The sequence below is a fragment of the Pelodiscus sinensis genome, chromosome 15 (assembly GCF_052426305.1).
Source record: "Pelodiscus sinensis isolate ZL-2025 chromosome 15, ASM5242630v1, whole genome shotgun sequence".
Classification (NCBI taxonomy): Eukaryota; Metazoa; Chordata; order Testudines; family Trionychidae; genus Pelodiscus; species Pelodiscus sinensis.
The window spans coordinates 5,702,334-5,723,195 of record NC_143066.1 but is presented as its reverse complement, the minus strand read 5'-3'; the positions used below and the strand labels follow the sequence as shown (position 1 = coordinate 5,723,195).

The window sequence follows — 20,862 nt, the reverse complement described above, 5'->3', positions numbered from 1 at the left end:
AAACTTTATGGAGTTCCTCACGGGGGCAGCAGCACGGGGGCTCCCGCTTCCCAAGAGCCGTGCTGGGACGGGGAGGGGAGCGCAAGGCCCCTTGCCTGCTCCAGAGAGCGGACAGGCCTGGGCAGAGAAATCTGGGCTGTCTGGTGGAGGCCTCGCCTGCTGCCACGCTCGGGCTCTTGTTCAGAGCCTCAGGTCTCGGCACCTGGTGGCCCCAGGTCAGCCCTGCAGCAGTGCACCCTGGGAGGCCCGTTCCCTCCCACGCCAGAGGCCCTGCACCCCGTGGAAGGGCTGGGGATCCTGCTGGCGGGGAGGCTGGCCCTGCCCCATGGAGCCTGCCTGTGGCGCTGCGCTAATGCAGCGATTCCTCAGTGGGCCTGGGTGGGGGAGTGGTTTATAATGAGGTGACATGCTGCCGGGCAGCCCCCCCCATATGTCTGCCCCCTGTAGAGCTCCTGGTGGAGCTGAGGGCTGGGGAGGGCCCTGCCCAGTAAGAAACCCCTCTCGCTGCCTGGTGCCAGAGACATTGCGGGTCCGGCCCTCCAGGAGCCAGGCGCAGCAGGGACACCCGGCGACGGCCGCCCTGTGTGGCGACAGAGCACGATATGTACATGGGGGGGGGGGGGAGAAGGGGGGGTAGGACGAGGAGTTGCCATAGCCCTGTGCGGTTCACGGGCTGGCCACCCCCCCCTTGCTTGGCAGCTGCCCCGGGTCTTCACCGGTCTTCACCTGCACGGTGCAGGTTGGCAGCTCCTGGGCAGGCTGTGACTTGCTCCCTGCGGACGCGGCCCTCATCCGGATGACAGAGGCTGCAACGCACAGAGGGACAGAAAGGCGCAAGGCTTAGCCCTTGGCCTGGGTGGGGCAGGGCACCTCCCCCAGTGCCAGGGAGTCATGGTTACTGGGCGGAGGGGGCTTTACAGCCAGCCCTGGGGCTAAAGGAGGTGAAACAGGGAAGCCAGCCCACTCGCAAGGCCCATGGCAGCTGGGGGGGTTCTGTGTAGAGGCTGCAGGGCCCTGCCTCCCCCAACTTCTGCCTGTGGGATGATGAGCTGAGTGGGCCAGAGCCCACAGTGATGGGAGGACTGGTGCAAGCTAGAGCCAGGGCCTGGTTCCTGCCCCCTCTCCAGGGCTGGCCTCAGCAGGGTTCCTCTGGCAGCTGGAGAGAATCGGGGAGCAGGGCTGACTCAGGCGCACACAGATCCCGGGGTGCTGCCCGTCCCGCGCATGGTCCTGGCGGAGCATGAGTGAGTCCGGCCCCGGGATTCCACCCTGCCCCGGCCTTGCCCCCCCCGTATAGTTGCGTACTGCCTGGCTGGTAGACGTGCTCATGCAGAGTGTGTGTGTCTGCCAGGCAGTACGCAACTACGTACAGATACTCCTGATAATAATAAAATTAACTCAATTAGAAAATACCAGACATTTCTATGTCCGCTATTTTCTCAGTTTGTTTCCTGGAGAGAAACCTCAAATACCGGACTGTCTGGTTCAAAACTAGACACCTGCAACCCTAGGGGCTGCTTGGCACCACGGCAGGGCGCTTGCTGCCCGCTGGCTTAGTCGTGGGACTGGTTGCTCCCGTTCATTGCCTAGTCTCTCACACTCACACACACACACCCCCGACTCATCCCCCAGATGTGGACGGCAGCCCCCAGCAGGATCTGCCAGCCCTAGGCCGAGGGCAGCTGGAGCTCTGTGCTGCTCCAGGGCAGTGAGCCTGACGGCCAGCCTAGCAGTTTGTTCTCCGGAGCTCAGATCCATCCTGCATAGTTGCAACCCACCCCTCGGCTTTTATCCAGCCTCTGCCCATCCAGCACCTGCCCAGCCTGTGCCACGGCCCAACCCTCCCCACGATCCGCCACTGTCTTGGTGCAAGAGCCTTCTCCACTGCAGCCACAGCCCCTGCTCTGCCAGAGCCCCATGGGGTGCCGAGGCCCTTCTTGTCACGTCCTTCCTAGTGCCCCCTGCCATGGCCTGCCCCCTCTGCCTGCCTTCCCAGCTTGTGCGGAGGCTGCCACACAAGAATGTTGTCCTGCTGTGCGAACCTGGCTGTTCCCCATGTCAGAAGCCTGCCATACGCACTCCCCCCCCTTTCACAGGCACGGATTTCTGTGGGAACCCCCGGAGCAGCACTGTAGTGCCAGGAGAGGCAGGCCCCGACCACTGTTCCCTCTAATGTTTTCCATCTATGTGCGGATTAAATTTTGTTCTGTGCACTGAGGCATGCAGAGATATGCACCACCACTAGGAACATATGCAAGCGGGACTCTGCTAATCCACTGGGTGGCATCCAAATCTCTCCTGGGTGGCCACCAAGCGCCCAGCTTACAGGGAACACTGGCCCTGACCCACCCCTCTCCATGGCTGCTCGGGGTGGCTCCCCGCAGGGACGCCAGCACTCACATGCATAGGGTGACACATAGTGGCTGCCATAGGAGGTGGCAGAGCGTGTCCTTTCCATCCCGGGCTTGGTGGGCGGCTGGGGAGTCTTTGCTCCTTCGGCATGAAGAATTGAAAGCGACCAGTTAGTGTGGGCAGGGGCCAAAGCCGTGTCCAAGCGGCAGAGGGAGTGCGGGGAGGCCAGTTCAGTAGGGACAGCGCGAGAGCGGGGGGGGTGCATGGCTACTGGGAGGAGACCTCACCGCTGAGCAGCCACCTCGTGCTGACCCTGCGTGTGTGGAGCGGAATCGCGCTGGGGGGTCCTGTGAAGCCCCCATGTGGGTGTCTGAGGTGCTGTCCCCACAGCTGCTCACGGCAGCACTCGGGTGCGCTGGCCACGTGCGTGTGTCCATCAGTTACCGCCTAGTGCCCAAACTGCCCAGCCGAGGGGCCTGCCCCGAGACCCCGCTATGGCCGCTGAGCGCAGCCCCCTTAGTCTTCAGGGCCGCCCATCCTGCCTCCCGATCCCAGCCTGCGATGCGCCCTGTTGGGCTGAGCCTCTCGCGCCCCTGGAGCTAGCGCATTGCATGCTGGGAAGTGCCGTCTCCACATCCCCATTCCAGTGCAGTTTGGCCCACGGGCTGCCCCCCTTGCCCTGCCCCATCAGGGGAGCGGCCCCTCCAGCCACACCTGAGTACTCCTTCTCCAGGGAGGGGCTCCGGTTCGCTGTCAGCGAGCTCACCCTGCCCTTGTAGAGAACCCCATTGATGCCCAGGATATCCACTTCGTTCTGTAGGGAAGAACACACCATGGTATGGGCTGTATGTGAACGCGGCTCTCCCCGCACCAGGCCCCCGGCTTCCTCCCAGCTTTTAATCTCTCCCTCCACACCCTCTGCCATCAGCCTCCCAGCACCACCTGTCTTAACCCTCTCGCCCACAGCCCCTGCCCCTCTGCCAAGTCAGTCCCCTCCAGCAGGTCTCCTGGCGGCCACGTCTCCCCAAGCCAGCCCTCGGCCTGACACTCCCCAAGACAACGGAGCTAAAGGTTAGGGTGGTGGCGGGGGAGTTCACCTACGATAGCCTGGCTTACGTTATCTTACGTTATCGTAGGTGAGGACTGTCGGGTCTCCGTAGGGGTACATGGTGGTAAGAGCCTTCGTCTTGGACAATCGCTTGACAGGGTAGGGGATGTGCCCTTGGCATTGCCAGCACTGCTGCGAGGGGAGATGCCCACGGCTGGTCAGTTCACGCCCTTCTTTGCCCTCCAAAGCTTGCTCCCTGGGGGAAAGGAGAAAGTAGCCAGCCTGCCGTGAAACCCTGAGCTCTTGAGATCTAGCCGGGCTGTGCCGCCAGGAACTTGGAGCTTCCTTGGACCAGCTCAGGGCGTCTCCGAGAGCTCCAAAGGTGGAGGAGAAACCTCAGGCTAAGCCAGGTGCTGCAGGGGTGATGTGCTGGTGCCTGTTGGCTCCAGCAGGGGGCAGTTCTGCTGCCAGGCCAGCAAGCTGATAGCTCTGCGAGCTGGTTTAAATTCCCCTGGCGTGATTAATTTCTGCCCTGGTCAAAGCAGTACCTGGGGTAGCGTGTGCGAGAGCCAGGGGACATGAACCTACTGCCCGTGGTGGCCGTCTTGCAGAGGTGGCATGCAGGCCAGGGAGAAGCCAGGTCCCTGGCCCATCCCTCAGCAGATGCACGCGAGAGGAGACTTGTAGCCATGGGGAGACTAGGAATTGCTCACCTTGCTTGCTGCTGAAGTGCCAGGTACTCGTAGCCATTGGCACTGGCGGGACGCGGCCGGGAGAACAGATTTGCTTTTCGGACAGTCACCAGGTGTCTGCAGGGAAGTAACGGTATGAAAAAAAGCCCAACAGTGCCCCCTCCTGGACATGACCGGGGCTCGCCGGGCTCAGGCAGAACCGCAGGAAAGTGGGGTTGCTTTGTACTCACGGCCCAGTCATCATGGCCACGGGTCTGTCACAGGAAATGCACCTCACTCGCTCAAAGAGCTGCCTGCAACAGACACAGCAGAGCTCACAGGCGGCCCTGGCTCTAGCTGTGAAACAGTATTTGTATCTCGGTGGCCCCTAGAGCTACAAATGAAGTCAGGGCTTTGGACATGCCCGGTGAGAGCCTGTCCCTCCTTTGAAGAACTTGCACAGCGGGGAAGTGACTCGTTCAGGGTCCCTCAGTAGGTCAGGAGCAGAGCCAGAACCAGAAGCCAGGTCACCTGGGTCCCAGCCTGGCTTTCTAGAGCCCCTCTGTGACAGAGCAGAAGCCCAGGGCAATCATTCCTACCTTGGGCAAGAGTGAAAGAGGAATATGAACTCCCTCCTCCGGCCAGTCTCCTAACCCTAACCTGTCCTTGGCTTTTGACACGGTGGGACCCTGTGTGGGGGCAAGTGGAAGGGATGTGGACCAGCTTGTTAGACTTACGGCAGGCCCTGATGGGTTACAGCCCAGCTGCTCTGGTGGGATCTCTCCAAGGCAGAGAGGCTCCGGTCCCCCTCCCCAGGACCCTGCCTCTCAGCCACTCACCTTTTAAAGCCAGCGGCACTGTCAGCATCAAAGCGGGGGCCCTCACTCAGATATTTCTTAATGAACTTCCACACTTCCTCCAGCTGCTTCCGCAGAGGGTCTAGGGCCATGCGGTCCAGCTGCAGAGAGTGGGAAGAGGGAAAGAAACAGCAGCAGGGATCTCTGTCAGTCTGCACCTTACTGCCCCTGTACTGGAATGCTAAAGTGTATCGTACTATTCAGCCATTGTCTGTAAAAGACCTAATTTAAGCTAATCTCAGCCATGCCTGGCAGAGCACTGAAGGATTTTACAGTGAACACATCTGATGTGTATCTCTCTTAGAAGTAATCTCTGTGGTAATCTGATACAGAAGCCTGACTTGCTAGTAGCAGTCCTGCAGACGACCGACCGTTTACAAGAAGTACGTGACATGATGTCAGAAGTAAACTAGTGCCAGAACAAACGGAAGGAACAAAGCAACAAAGATTGCAGGAACTCATCAACATTCCACTCTTCAATGCCCTAGAGCAGTGGTCCCCAAACTTTTGGGGCTGCCGGGCGCCCGGGGGTGGGGCCGCTCACAGGCCACGTGCCCGGGGGCGGGGCCACGCGTACGCCCGGAGGCAGCACTGGCATGTGCCGTGACCCCGGGCAGGGGCTACCCATGAGCCCAGGCTGGCACCGGCATGTGCTGCGACCCCGCGCAGGGGCCACCCGTGCGCCTGGGGCCGGCACCGGCATGTGCCGCAACCCTGGGACAGGGGCCGCTCATGCGCCTGGGGCCAGCACCGGCATGTGCCCGGGGGCGGGGCCAGCCCAGATTGTTCCACGGGTGCACATAAATGGCCCGGCGGGCACCACGTTGGGGACCACTGCCCTAGAGAACTGGGGTTTTGACAAACCTTCACTGAGGACAGACTGGAAGCAATATTTTGCAAGATTTCAAATTGCTACAAAACTCCACCAGTTACCTGGAGATGTATAGGAATCATCTTTAATTTATGCTACGGGAAATGAGGCAAAGCATAGCTTTAAATCCTTTCAGTTTATTGGAGACAGGCACAAAGATGACTAGGAAAGTGTTCTAGCTATGTCTGATGTGTATCTTATGCCTCAGAGAAATGTGATTTATGAAAAACATGTTTTCACCAGAGAATTCATGAAATGAGGGGAAAATGCAGGACAATGTAGCACTTTAAAGACTAACAAGATGGACACTCTCTAAATGAGATGAAATGAGGGGAAAAGATTGAAACTTTTATAAGAGTTCTGCATGCATTAGCTGAAAACTGAATTTGGGATTTCAAAATGTGAAAATATCAGAACCAGGCTCCTTACTGAATTAACATAAGATCTGCAGCTGAAGACAGATTTAACCCTGTTACACAGCTATACAGATAATAACAATGCAGTGTGAACTAGTCAGACAGCACAATCAAAGGTAGGAGCAACTTGAAAAACCTGAAAGTTGCTTAAAAGCTATAAACACACAGTTGATTGTTAAAAGCCAGTCTCATGAAACCCCTGAAGCAAGAAGAAAGAACTCGCAGGCTAAGCAGGTCAAATTCCACCCTACATATACCTGGTGTAGAAAAAGTCACATTCCAGGAAATGATGCATGTCCAGCTAGAGATTCACAGGGAAATTCATGCACAAAATACGGACACTCTGTAACTGTTTGCAGCACAAAATCAGTCCGGGCGTGACTCAATCAAATGCTCTGGCTTCCAGGAAAACACAGAACCTGCCTGGGGAGTGAAACTGGAGTCACAGCAAGACTATTGACTTTAAAATTGATTCTGGAGCTGACAGTCCTATCAGATGGGATTTTTAACCACCTTGTTCCCCTTTCAGAGCTGAAGTCACCCAAAACAGCTCTGACTAGCCCCAGCAGTGTTGTGAACTCAACGGTCAGTTCATCACAGAAACAACTTACAAACATGAAAGCTGCACATGCAGAATGGGTGTGATCAAAGGACCACAGACCTACAGCAGCATGGCACCCTGGGTGAGCCCAGGGAGAAAGGGGACAGAACTCGATGGAGTATTTTGTGATATTGAATGTATGAAAGGAGCGGCTGTACAAATCGCCTGAAGAAAAAATGCTGAGCCCTACAACTGGCAAGGTTCCTGTCATAAAGTGGAAACGGAATTAAAGAGAATGGAGTGGATTGGCATACTGAGAAAATATATCCAGCATATATCCTCCCAACATAGGCTGGCCTACCCCTTCCTCCCCCCAAAGAGAAAGGAGCTACCGTGTTCTCCAAGCTGGATGTCTCTAATGGACTCTGGCAAATTCCAAAGGAAGTGCTGAACTGAGTACATTTATCACACCGTTCTGGGGATTTGCTTTTGAAGTTTACCTGCTGGGATTGCTAGCGCACCAGAACATTTTCAAAGACGGACGGCAAAACTGTTAACTAGTGTAACCACCAGGCAGATTTGAACCTGGGACCTTTGAAGTTTAGTAGAGGAGCTTCTACCCTCTGAACTAAAAGCCAGCTCGCTTCTAGTCCATGCTGTAGAGGTCTCTTGGTCTTATCTGTTACTGTGGTCTAGGTACCACTGCATTGGTCAGTGAACCACACTATGGCTACGTCTACACTTGTGGGTTCTTGTGCAAGAATCTGCAGAGCGTCCACACTGCCCGCCCGCTCTTGCACAAGGAAATTTACAGTACGGCGTGGTGAGAGAGGGCTTCTTGCGCAAGAGCTACACTCTTTTTTAACAGACGGAAGCCCTCTTGCGCAGGAGCTCTTGTGCAAGCAGGCAGTGTGGACGCTCAGCAGAGATTTCTTGTGCAAGGAAGCCCTATGGCTAAAATGGCCACCGGAGCTTTCTTGCGCAAGAGAGTGTCCATACTGCCATGGGCGCTCTTGCGCAAAAGCACAGCTCGCACATGGCCATGTGGATGTTTTCTTGCACAAGACTACTTGCACAAGAACCCTTGCGCAAGATGTTCTTGCACAAGAAGCCGCCAGTGTAGACATAGCCTAGGTGTGTGGGTTACACAAGCACACATGGAGCTGTAGTTGTCATGGACAAAATTTTGATATGTGTATCTTCAAAGGAAGGACAAAACCCTCAGCGACATCCTGAGCCTAATCTGTCCGTTCTGCCTGAAACTGGACAAAGAATTGTGCCTTTTCTGCTTACTCCAAATCGTTTTGGGACAGCCAACAGGCAAAGACGGACTCAGACTTACCTGCCCTGCCAGCAGCAGTAAGGGGCCATCAATGCACAGTGCAGCCAGCAGTGATGAGAGCATGGGGCCTAGGCCTATGCCCTTCTCTCTCCATAGCTGAATGGAGCCCTTAGAGAGGTATCAGGACAGGGCCCGAAAGCAGGGGCAGATGCTCCCTCCGAGGGGAGAACCCTGCCACATTAGTGCCCCAGGGCCAGGGCAGATGATCTTGGAGCAGGTCTGAGATAGAAGGGAATATGTGGGCCACACACTGCTGCTATTGGGAGTGAGTCCATTTACCTGAATGGAACAAAGTGAGGCCTGGCCCTTACAGAGCAGGGCTGGTCAGCCTGACCCTGTGTACAGGCCTGCTGACGGGGTGGGAGGGCGACAAGGGAGGCAGTTGCCCTGGGGCCCAGTGATTCAAAGGTATCCCGGCCCCCTTTGAATCGCCGCCAAAGCACCACTCTGTGCAGCTCTGAGGGTTGGGGGTGGGGCACACGCCATAGTCTGGGTGGCGCTGAGGGCTGCCTGCCCCCAGCCCCACCCCTTTTGCCCAAGGTCCTGCCCCTTCTGGGGGTGCGGTGCCAGGCCTCCCCACACCTCGCCCCAGGGCCCATGGGGGTTGTCAGCCCCACTGCCCTTGCAGGAGGCTGTTTACTCATGGAACTGACTGCAGGGAAGGGGGCAGCAGGGAGAGGGATCCTGGTCTCACGTCAGTTTCACTCCAGCATGGTCCAGAGTCTCTCTGTTTACGCAGTGTGTAAGGAAGATCAGGCTGATGGTGTTTTACATCCTGTTCAACTGCTCCTGGTGCCCGTCCTTGCTGTGGCGTGTAGTGATTTCACAGCATGTCGGGGTACCATTTTAGGGGAAAGGGGGGTTCTTGCCCCTCCTGAGTTTCATGCCGGAGGTCTGCTCAAGCGCATGTCTTGACCCTACATAGAGCTCTTAACTGCAGCACAGCTGGGCTACATCTAGACTGGCATGATTTTCCGGAAATGCTTTCAATGGAAAAGTTTTCTGTTAAAAGCATTTTCGGAAAAGAGCGTCTAGATTGGCACAGACGCTTTTCCGCAAAAGCACTTTTTGCGGAAAAGCATGGTGGCCAATCTAGATGCGCTTTTGCACAAAAAAGCCCTGATCATCATTTTCGCGATCGGGGCTTTTTTGCGCAAAACAAATCTCAGCTGTCTACACTGGCCATTTTGCACAAAAGTTTTGCGCAAAAGGGACTTTTGCCCGAACGGCAGCAGCATAGTATTTCTGCAGAAAGCACTGATTTCTTACAGTAGGAAGTCAGTGCTTTTGCGGAAATTCAAGCGGCCAGTGTAGACAGCTGGCAAGTTTTTCCGGAAAAGCGGCTGATTTTCCGGAAAAACTGGCCAGTCTAGACACAGCCCTGGAGTGTGATAGATATGATGAGTTCTACAAAATTTCACTCAAGATAGATAAGTCCATTGCAGACTGCGAAGAGTCACAAAGGGATCTTACAAAACTGGGTAACTGTGAAACAGAAGGGCAGATGAAATTCAGTGTTCATAGATGCAACGTGCAATGCATGCATCAAAACATAACCCTTAGTATACGTACAAAATGATGGAGTCTAAATTGGCTGTTACTCATCAAGAAAGAGATTGTGCAGTCATGGTGAGGTGTTCTCTGAAAACATCTGCTCAACAGCAGTAAAAAAAGCTACCAGAAGGTTGGGGATCGTTTTTTTAAAAAAAAGGGGATCAAGAATAAGGCAGACAATATCATATTGCCTCCATATTAATCCATGGTACGCCCACCTGTTGAATACTGCATGCAGAGCTAGTCACCCCATCTCAAAAAAGATCTGTTGGATTTTGAAAAGGCACAGAGAAGGGCCACAGAAATGGAACAGCTTCCGTATGAGGAGAGATTTAAAAGGACTGGGACTTTTCACTGTGGTAAAGAGATGAATGAGGGAGGATATGAGAGAGGTCTATAAAATCATGACTGGTGTGGAACAGCTGTTATTTACTCCTTCACAGAACAAAAGAACTAGGGGGCCACTCAATGACCCAGCAGGTAAAAAAAACAAACAAAAGAAAGTGTTTCTTCATAGTCAACCTGGGGAACTCTGCCAGAGGGTGTCGTGAAGGCCAAAACTATAACAGAGTTCAAAAAAGAACGTAAGTGTATGGAGGATGGGTTAATCAATGGCTATTAGCCAGGATGGGCTGGGGGTCCCTAGAGCTCCTTTTGCCAGAAGCTGGGAATGGGTGATGGGATGGATCATGGGATTCTGCAGCACCTGGCTACTGGCGGCAGACAGGACACTGGGCTAGATGGACCATTGGTCTGACCCAGTGTGGCCGTTCTTATGTTCTAATATAGAACCCCGATGTGTCTGCTTCCCTGGGATCCACCGGATCCCATTCCCCTCCCAGAGCGGAGCTAGAGCCCAGGAATTCTGGTGGGGTCTCTCCTGAGAGTCAGTAACAAAGTACGAATTTGCATTACATTTCCAACCGTAACCAATATCCCATAAGAGATTTGCCTCCAGATGTCAGAATATACTGGAATTAGAGCTGAGTGGGTCAAATATTTATTCCATTTTCTATTGGTTATATAGGAATTAGATACAGTGCTCCTGCCAGCTCATTGCTAAGTTATCTGCCAAAACACTTGAGCTTTCAAGTGCCCAAGAAGCCTTATAATGGTTCAAGTCCCTCCCCCCCCCCCCCAATTCAAAATGAAGCCCCTGCCTCATGTGCTGGCTACCCCTTCCCTCCCAGCTGACGCTGCTACCTTGGAGTCCATGTCAGTGAAGAGCTTCTCCAGTGCCTTCTGCCAGTCCTTGTCCTGCAGGGACATCTTCTGCAGCAGATCCTGCATCATGTCGCTCAGCTGAGCTGTGGCGCTTTGCAGCTCCCCGTGGTTCACCATGGCCTCCAGTGCACTCTTGTCTGCTTTCTAACGGGGAGGCAGCGTTTTAGAGGGAGGGGCTGCGCTGTGCCACAGGGACTCAGACCTCGTCAGAGCCTGCAATTCCACTGCCCCTGCCTCATGGCTGCAGCCTGCAAAGAGGCTACAAGCTAGGGCTTTCCTGCAAAAGTACCGGGAGGCAGGGGGGCAGGGAAGAGCTGCAATTCTGGAGCAGAAGCTGCTGAGCTCTTAGTAAGGGGCACATGCAGCATTGCTAAGGACGGGGCTGGTGAGTTCCCCTGCACTGGAAGGAAGCAGTTTCTGGAGGAACTCTGCCACCATTTAAAGGCTGGTCCAGGTTCCTCAGGCTGAGGACCAGACGGATTTGGTACCAACTACAGGCTCCCACATCTCTCAGCCTGTGGGGGGGGGGAGGAGGGGGCAGGGATTAGGGCCCAGTTCTGCCAGGTGCTGCACAACCCCTGCATGGGGCTGAGAGCTCCCATCCCATCCTGGAGGAAGAGGATGGGCCTGCCCGGGTGGTGGCAGGGCATGAATAGGGTCTAGAGGGTGAAAAGAGGGGCAGATTCCCGGGGTGGTCTCCTCGACCCAGGCAAGAAACAAAGAGTTAAGTGTCTAGCACCCCGAGGCCCTGGTGCATCTAACGCCACAGAGATACCTAGTCTCCTTCGCCTGCCTAAGCGACAGGGCTACGCTTTGAAGGGCTGCTTGGCCCCAGCGCCTTTCACAGCAGGGCAGAGAGAGAACTAGCAATACTGAGGAATTGATCAAAGCCGTAGCTTCTGTCCTGAGACCAGGCAGTCGCCGCATCCCCTGCGAGCCCACAAGGAGAACAGGGACGGAGGCTCACTGAGATCCCTGGGGAAAGGCAGGGCTGCTCCATTCATCATGGTCAGAATTGAAGAGCTACATGCTAAGATGTATTCCCATTGGTGGATTCTGCCTTGTGCTCTTTCCCAAGCCCCAGGACCTGTCTACATGGGGTGGGGTGAGTGCCAAGCTGGTGCCTGCATGGTCAAGGGCACCAGCGGGAGAAACGTATTCGGTGCCTGGGCCAGTGAGATCCGAGCTGGACCCTGCACTGCAAGGCCGAAGTTGTTATCGTGGGGAGGGAATAAGCCCTTAGCCCTGAGATTGGGGCCATGAGGTGCCTTCACTCACCACGTTCATCTCCTGCTCCAGCAGGGCCTTGTCTGCTTTGTTCAGGTCCAGCTGCTGGACCATCGCCCGCAGGTTCTGTGGACAGGCAAAACACACCAGGGAGAAGGAGGGAGGTTGCTAGGGTCACAAGCCATCCCACGGTCTGTGACCTTGAGTGGCACGGACTGGACCACGTCACTTTCCCCCCACCTGGGCCCTTGCGCCCCATCTGCCCACTGGCACCGCAGTGTTGGTGGCGTTCCCACCAGGCGCAGCAACGAGGAGCACGGCTGAGCTGCGTCCGCACCACTGCTGTCCTCACCGCAGGACCACGCCTCAGCCATGTTTGCGCTGCTGCCTAAATGTGTCGGTCTCGGTGCCTTCTGGGAAACCTGGGCAGCTCCCCCTCCGTGCCTGGAGCATGTGGCATCCCACAAGTCATGAAGGGACCAAAGGAAAACTTCACACAAGCTATTTAAGCCCCGTCCCGGGTCCCTATGATGTCCCCCATCAGCCAGAAGCCAGTTTCCTGAGGGACCCAGAATTTTCCCTGGTAAGGGCCAGATTGTGGCTGGCTCTGGGGCACGTGCAAGGGGAAGAGAAGGGTCCAGGAAGCCTTCCCCCTTGGTTCCCCCCATGGGAGGCAGACCAAAGGCTCCATGGGGGGAACCAAGGGGGAAGGCTTCCTGGACCCTTCTCTTCCCCTTGCATGTGCCCCAGAGCCAGCCACAATCTGGCCCTTACCAGGGAAAATTCTGGGTCCCTCAGGAAACTGCCCCAGAGGATGGATGCACAAGGCCGTTCATGGCTCTGCACCCGGCAGGCTGGCCAGGCAGACACACGGGGCCCTGCTGCCAGATCCTGGCTGCGGCTCGGGGGTTGCCTGGAAGGTCATGGTGCATTTGCTCTTACCTGGAAGTCCCCCATGTTGCTCAGCAGCCTCTCCGAGGATTTCTTCAGCTTCTCGTACTGCTCCTTCAGCTTCTGCACCTGGGCCTGCAAGTCCTTCTGCAAGTCCTTCCCCTGAGGAGAGGCGGGAATGGCGCCGTGTCAGGCACCCAGGCAGCAATCGCCGCCTTGTGCCCCCCAGACTGAGCCCGGCTTTCAGATGCTCGGGCATCGGGCATTCCCCAAGCACAGCCTGCCCCTCGGAAGGTCAAACATGAAACAGGAAGTGTTGCAAGGACAGAGACCTCGCTGGCGGCCAGTGGCTGGATTTCAGAGTAAGGCTGACAGGGCGGATGGGACCTGTAAGCAGGAATTGGTTCCACCCACCTGTTCGTCATTAACAGCCTATCAAACGGGGCCTGGCAGAGGGCAGCTGGTTTTTATAAAGAGCCAGAGAAGAACAAGAAAGTGTGCAGACGGGAAATGGTCCTTCCCTTTTCGGCACTGGTGAGGCCACATCTGGAGTACTGCGTCCAGTTGTGGGCCCCCACTGTAGAAAGGATGTGGATGCATTGGAGAGGGTCCAGCAAAGGGCAACCAAAATGATGAGGGGACTGGAGTTGAGGGAATTGGGCTTATTTAGTCTGCAGAAGAGAAGAGGGAGCGGGGATTTGATAGGAGGAGAGTTCCAGAGAGGCTGTTCTCAGTGGGGGCAGATGGCAGAACAAGGAGCGATGGTCTCAAGTTGCAGAGGGGGAGGTCTAGGTTGGATATTGGGAAAAACTATTTCCCTAGCAGGGTGGTGAGGATTGCTGGGAGCTTAGTGGCCAGATGACACGGAACCTCACAGGCGTCCTCATAGGATCAGGGACAAACATTGGGGAACTGGTGACACACGCAAAAGAAAAACAGAAAGAGCAAAAAATTGCAAGAGACCCTCGTGCATCCTCTTAGCCCAGCCCCGGGCCCGGCTCACCTTGTCTTGCTTGCTTTGCAGGCTGCTGATGTCCTCTTTCATTCTCTCCAGCTCAGCGGCGACGGCAGCTGTGAGCCCAGTTTTGTCTGGAACCAAATGAAAAGACACCAAAGCTGTGTCTGCACAGAGGGCTTATGGGAATTCCCCCTCCGCTGTCACATGACAGGTGCAGCTCCAGCCCAGCCAGCTGCCAGCTGTCCTACCGCAGCCCCACTGCTCAGGCGCATGCAGGGCAGAAGCTGCCGCAGCGCTGTCTGCACTAGGGCTCCCAGTGGTGCTGCACCAGTGTGCTAGAGCGGCGGTGGGAGAATGTCCCCCAGTTACGGCACATGCATGGTGCATGGAACAAGCGGCAGAGAAGCCATGCGAGATGGTTTGCTTGAAATCCAGAGCAGCCGCCCTGAATGTAGGGCAGTGGGCTGGATTCTCGAGTGGCCTAGGGGGTAGAGCATTGGCTGGGGGACCCCAAGGGGCTGGGTTCAAGCCCTGCCCACCCAGGAGTGCCAGCACCAGCTGCCCCATTAGGAGCTACTCAGCAATGGATTCATATGGGGAGCCCAGCATTGGTGCTAGCTCAACACCAAACAATGCCTCATGCTGCTGCTGGAGAGACATCACAGGCTGTGGGATACAGGGTGATAGGCATGGACAGGGGTGTTCCTGAGGACACAGCTGCCTGGGCTGTGTTCCCACCTCTGCTGTGAGGCTGGTGGTCACTGGAGGAGCAGTGCTTTTGCTCTCTGCCCTCAGGCTTCCCTATGGGAGCCCCCGGTCCAAGGTGGGATGCTCCCGGGGTCGGCCTCACCACAAGAGCAATGCTTCCCTGGCGAGTCAGTGCTAGGAAGGCCAACGTGGGCAGCTCAACGCTACAGACAGACTGTAGACCTGACTGCCAGCCTCACTCTCGGGATGCTTGGCCCAGCTCCCAGCCCTGCATGCTCCCCCTAGACTGGGCTCTCTCTGCCTCCAACAACACCCGTAGGAAGAAAGGTGCCACATTTGGGGCCCTGCCCAGGTCCCCAGGCGAAGGAAGTCCCTTGCTCCGCATCCCTGAGGGCCGGCTTTCCTTCCCCCACAGTTGGGCTGGGCCCTGCAGGGATAGACACCAGCTCAATGCCAGGCTGGGCCTTGCGAGGATAAACCCCAGTTCTCCTCCCCTGGAGCCAAGCTGGGCCCTTCCAGAATAGACCCCGGGTCTCTTTTCCAGAGCCAGGCTGGGGCCTGTGAGATAGACCATCTCCCTTCCTGTGGTCCTGGACAGGCCAGATAGACCCTGTCTCCTTCCTCCACAGCTGGGCTGAGCCCTGCCAGATAGATGTTGGCTTCCTCCCCAGGAGCCAGGCTAGGCCCTGCCGGTATAGACTTCCCGCACCCTGGCTCCCTCCCCCAGGCTGGGCTGGGCCCTGCCGGCTGTCCAATCTCATTTGTGTCCTTCCAGGCACGACTCTGACTGTCCAGGAGGAAGGAGCTGGTCTCTTGCTGCCCTCTACACCGCCGGTTTCTCCTGGGAGACAGGCCTGGGGCCAGGAGCGGAGCTGGGCACTGGGGCCTCACCTAGGCGATCCGCTTGCTGCTTGAGCTCACTCTCCAGCAGGCTGATGCGGCTCCCCAAGGCTTCATGCTTGTCCGGTAGCTGGCTCAGCCTGCTAAGGGATTCTCTGACCGTCTCCCGTTTCGCGTCGAGGTTGGGCCCCGGTTCTGAGGGGCTCTGAAAGAAAACAGCCCCGCGACGGCTTTGTGGCAGGCTGGTTCCCTTTACAGCCTCGGTTCCACCACCCGGCCTTACTGAGCTCAGATCAGCTGGTAGTGGAGCTAGACTTGCTGGTGTTGGGGCTCAGGGGTGCCCAGAGTGAGGCTGCAGGCTGCTGCTGTTTGCTGCACTCCAGGGTGCAGGGCTGGGGCTACTAGCGGCTCCCCCTAAATTTCAGAGACCCAGTAGCCCAGAGAGAAGTGCTACTGACTAGGGACTGTAACCAACCCCTGCAATAATCCCCAGGGCATCGCTGGATGTGCTGAGGAGTGGTCATGAAGGGGTGAGCCACTGCTGTGTTCCAGGAGCATGTGTGCAATGCCAGAGGGGTGTAGTGTGACCTAGCACCACCTGAGAGGCCTGAAGCTTTAACTTTGCAGCATTCTCCTCCCTGCCAGAGAGAAGCACCAACCCTCTTGTGCCCTGGATTGGAGCTGATCCATGACGAGCCCCCCCATGGTCTCGGTCCCAGCGTGAATCAGCACTGACTCACTCGGCAGGCTCTGAAAATCTGATCCAATGGTGAACAGTAAATCTGGGGAGCTGGCTTGCCCCATTCACCCAGGAGCACAAGGCGGTTCTGCGCCGTGCTGCCTGAAGCGACCCCTCTGCCCGGGTATGGTCCCCCCGGCAGGCGAGAATCTGTACCTACCGTGGCGGAGAGCGAGTTGAAGAGAGCGCTCCACTTCACTATGTCTTCCTGCCCGGGCAAAGAGCTCAGCTGGGCCTCCAGCTTGTCCTGCATGTGGAGGAAGGCAAAAGGAGCTACCCAGCAGAGGCATGGCCTTGTGCTTTGTATCAGAGCAAAAGCTGGGCCGTCCGTGACAGGGCGCGCAGGACAAGCCTGATCCTGCCCCCGCCAGACCCAAACCTCTCTGCAGATTCAGCAATGTGTGGAGGGGCCCTCACTGGAGACAAGCATGGGGTGGTGTGTCACAACAGGGAGGTGTGACAACACACGCATCCCGCGTGGTGACACCCATAGTGTGCTCTATAGCCAGCCTCCCTGGTATAGCTGCCCCGGTGCTATTCCCCCTTCCCAACCAACAGGGTGTGCTCCAGCACCAAATGCATCTCACCCTGCCCAAGACCCAGGCTAAGGGAGGGCTGAGCCGAGCTGCCAAATTCAAAGCAGGCTGCGAGGCCTAGAAAAGACGCATGTGGCCATGGACTGAGTGTGGTTGTTACCACTTGTGAGCAGCTGGGGCGTTACTGCAGATGATCGAAGGCTTCCAGGCCCCCAGGCCAATGCCATTCTCAGAAGCAAAGGGTGGGACAAGTCCAGGATACACCCTTCCAACTCTCCCACCGAGTGCTCGGTCACCCTTCCTGCGGGCACCCTGCTTACAGCTACCCATGCTGATGGGCAGGGTCACCAATGCTGCACTCAGAGCCCAGCGGCAGCAGGACACAGGCCAGGGCTGGCAGGAGACCAGCTTCCAACCAGGTGACCATGGCTCGGAGATGGAAACATCTACACAGCTGAGCTGACCCCAGAGTGTGGCTGCGTGTATTATACCCATGTGCCCTTTGGCTGCTTGTTACAGGCACTACCGCAAACACAGCCCCCGGCTGGCAGGTGAAAGGAGATGGATTTCACCAGGGAGGATGGATTTGCCTCGAATGAACGTGTTGCTGCCTCGTTAAGCCCTGGGCCCTGCTGGGCTGAACAGAACATCCAGAGGTGTCGGGCAGCTCGCGCTCTGCACATGGCTCTGAAAAGCCGATCTCCCAACGTTCCCAATCGACTGGGTCAACGCCCCTTTGCCAGCAGTTTCTCGCTGACTCCCCGCCTCCCCACTCACCAGCCTGTCCAGGATAGCTTGGATGAGCTGGCTCTGCTGGTCCAGCTGGGCAAGCCGCTCTCTCAGTTCATCCATGTTGACCTGTGAAGCGAACCACATCGGTGTGATGGGCAGAGCGAACGGGCAGCCAGTGGCATCCTGCCAGCTCCGCCCTCCTCCACCCCTCTGGAGTGGCAAGGGAATACCCAGCTAACTGCACCGTCAAGAGCTCATGTTTAATGCCTGGCTCAGCCGAGGCTCAGTCCTGACTTCACTGGCTGGACCGGAACTGGGGGACAGAGCGTTGGAGGAGAGGTCCCGCAGGGAACAAAGCGGGAGGGGCTCAGGCAGGAAAGGGGACCCAGCTCTGTTTAATACAGACAGTTCCCAGCAGGGGGCAGCTTCCAGCCGCACATCAGCACCTGCCTCTGCCCAAAAGGACCAGGCAGAGGGACCAGGGGGACCAAGGTTGGCTCCCCAAGGAAGAGCATGGACCCGAGTCGGAAAGGAGCCCAGAGGAGCAGCCCTGGAAGGACGCAGCGAGAGCGCGCGTGTTGCTATCTCAGGGCTCAGGATTTCATGGCTACTTAAGTCTGTCGAGTGGGGGGGTTTGTTGTTCCAATCCTGCATCCCCCAGCCGGAGCAGTCGGGTCTCGCTCAAACCCCCAACGCCTTCAGTCCTCTCTGCTCTGGGGAGCAGAGAAACCGGATTCCCGGCAAGTCAGTGCAGAGGGTGACTGAGTCATCAGGGCGCCCCTTTGCCAGGAGAACTCTGCAGCAGTACCCCCAGCTGCCCCCTGCCCCAGATGCACGTACTTTTTGGAAGCTGTCCTTCAAGACCTCCAGCTCGTGCTGGAAGGTGTTGACAGTGGTTTGGAGGGAGTAGATGTTGGTGAGCAGATCCTGCAGTGTATTCATGGCCTGAGGAGTGAAGTGGACAAGCAAAGGAAGGCGTCAGGACCAGCTCAAAGCAGACCGGGCAGGACCGGGAACAAGCCACGAGCACTCGGCATGGACAGGCAGCCAGCCAACCCAGGCGGCCAGGTTTTGACCAGAATGCCCAGCTGAAAAGGATCCTGGTGGCTCTGATTAGCACTGCTGATTGGACCGATAAAAGCCTGCAGCTAAGGCAGGCTCCCTATCGGCCCTGGAGCCACATGGCTCCCAGAAGCAGCTGCTAGGTCCCTGTGGCCCCTAGCACATGGGTGGCCAAGGCAGGAGGTGCCACATGCAGCCCGAGTGCCAGCTCCGTAGTGCTCACTGGCGAGGAACTGAGACTATTGGGAGCTGCTTGCAAGCAGAGGCAGCTTGCAGAGCCTCCCTGGCCACTCACAGACCTGGCAACCTAGGAGCTGCAGTAAGAGCCGCCGGGATCCTGCACCCCAACTTCCTGCTCCAGCATAGAGTCCCTCCTGCACTCAAACTCCCTCCCAGAGCCCACCCCCAACCTTCTGTCCCAGACCTGAGTCACCTTCTGCACCCCAAACCCTCATCCCTGGTCCCACCCCAGAGCCTGCACCCCCAGCTGGAGCCCTTACCCCCCCACACCCCAGCTCTCCTCCCCAGCCCTGCCTCCCCCTGTACCCCAAAACCTCATCCCTGGTCCCACCCCAGAGCCTGCACCCCCAGCTGGAGCCCTTACTCCACCCATCCCAACCCCCCATCTTACTCGTCTGCAATGGTTGGACCTTCTTCTCCCAGGGAAGTAAATGCTACTCCCTTGATCCCATGTGTCCAGAATGGCTGCATGCGTTGGGCCAGGAGGAGACATGCCTGATTCCCTGCTGCCTTCTACCTTGGTGCAGTCATTCCCAGCAGTGCCCAGGGGCTGGGACACCATTCTGATGAGGTGGCGTTTTACACTCCCGGTCAATGCTAACACAAGGGGCAGGGCAGCAGAGAAGCAGGCATCCGGTTTCCTCATCCAGCTCAGCGCCTCCCCAGAGGCATGGCGTGTCGCAGGGATGTGCTATGGGGAAGGTCTAGGAGGGACCTTCCTCTGGGATTGCAGCCCTGCTAAGGACTTGAGGCTGCTACCAGGGGAATCCAAAGCAAACGTGAAATGAAGTTCTCGGGACACAAGAAGGGTCCCCAAGTGAGGGATTGCTAGGGACAGGCATAGCCAGAGCCTGTTCTGGAGAGCGGGGACTGAAACAGTTCCTGGTGTCTCATTTTCTGCCGGAGCGGATTAACAATAGTCGGAGGGAATCCTCTGCTGCCCATGTGATGAAATCGGCCACCTCAAACCAGTGCTCTTTAACTCAGTTTCTCCATGGACTAGACCCAAACTGCTCAGATGAACCTGCGTTAGCCCTGCTCAGATTCCTAGGAGAGAAATTTCCCAGAGTCCATGGCCAATGGTCCCCACCTGCACTCTCCGGGCTCCTGGGAACCAGACACCCCCTCTAGCTGGCTTTGGCAGATCACGGCCCTGTGGCAGGATCTGTGGGCAGTACCTTTTACACCTGACAGACCTGAGGGAAAGGAACCAGTAGCTCTGCCAAAGCAGGGCCGGCTCACCTTCGTCATTCCTTCCTCATTCATTTCCATCTTCTTCTTCAGCTGCATCATTTGCCACATTTCCTCTGCAGGCTTGTTGAGGGACTGGCTGCGAGTCAGCAGCTCGGCTGTGGTAGGGGGAGCGTTCAGGTGGAGCAGCTGGCTTTCAATCTTCGTCAGCCTCTCCTGCAGCTGGTGAAAGAGCGAGCTGGATTGCCTCTCTGTGGAGGCCTGCTCCTGGCCCTGGTGTTCAGCTGCAAAGCTAGCAGCAGGCTGGAGAAAATCCCTCTCCTCCTTGGAGATCTCCCTCCTGGCCTCCTGCAGCTGCAGGTGCTCCAGCAGGCTGTGCAGCAGGACGTGCAGGGCGTTGAAGTTGACATGGCCGAGCTCAGGCGTGCCAATCGCGATGTTCACCAGCTCTGCAAACGTGATGGAGAAGCTCATTTTTCCTTTGGGCGCTGGCCTGGGGAGGCCAGCAACGGTGAGCTCCGAGGCGGCCTCCGTACAGCAAAGTGGTTCCCAGGACTAGTCGTCCTAGGGATCCACAATAACATACCCTGATAGGCTCAAAGTTAATAAGTCACGGCCATGGGCATGTGATTGGCTTCTGGGAGCATCCGCCTGGTCTGAGCTCTGCTCGGAAAGTTTCTGCTGGTTGCTAGGATACCAAGGAACGTGCAGAGATCTGAAAGGAGATGGACAACTTGAGGAAGGTGGCGCGATGGTGATGAATGGGGTGAGTCACTGCTGTTTGGCCGTGGACCAGGGCAAACCCGCGCACATGACACCTGGCGCTGGAATGGAGCAATGTGCTCCTGGAAGCAGGAGAGCC

The 20,862-nt window shown here is 56.9% G+C and overlaps 1 protein-coding gene across 3 annotated transcripts; it reads right to left on the bottom strand.

Annotated features, from left to right (window-relative positions):
* Window positions 1-617: 617 nt before the first annotated feature.
* C15H16orf96 (chromosome 15 C16orf96 homolog) lies at window positions 618-20,474 on the bottom strand. 3 transcript variants are annotated; one of them, XM_006130616.5, is made up of 16 exons: window positions 20,052-20,474; window positions 18,348-18,452; window positions 17,553-17,633; window positions 16,400-16,486; window positions 15,552-15,705; window positions 13,998-14,083; window positions 13,046-13,156; window positions 12,155-12,229; window positions 10,856-11,020; window positions 4,911-5,029; window positions 4,323-4,385; window positions 4,114-4,209; window positions 3,479-3,656; window positions 3,067-3,166; window positions 2,401-2,493; window positions 618-806 (listed from the first exon to the last, which is right to left on the bottom strand). In XM_006130616.5, the coding sequence occupies exons 1-16, from the start codon at window positions 20,472-20,474 to the stop codon at window positions 667-669; spliced, it is 2,076 nt and encodes a 691-aa protein (XP_006130678.3). In that variant the 3' UTR covers window positions 618-666. The 3 variants fall into 3 exon arrangements, 2 of the variants coding, with proteins under 2 accessions (XP_006130678.3, XP_089638348.1); XM_089782222.1 differs by lacking the exon at window positions 2,401-2,493; XR_016350700.1 differs by lacking the exon at window positions 618-806 and having other exon boundaries at window positions 2,477-2,493; window positions 3,469-3,656.
* Window positions 20,475-20,862: the final 388 nt, after the last annotated feature.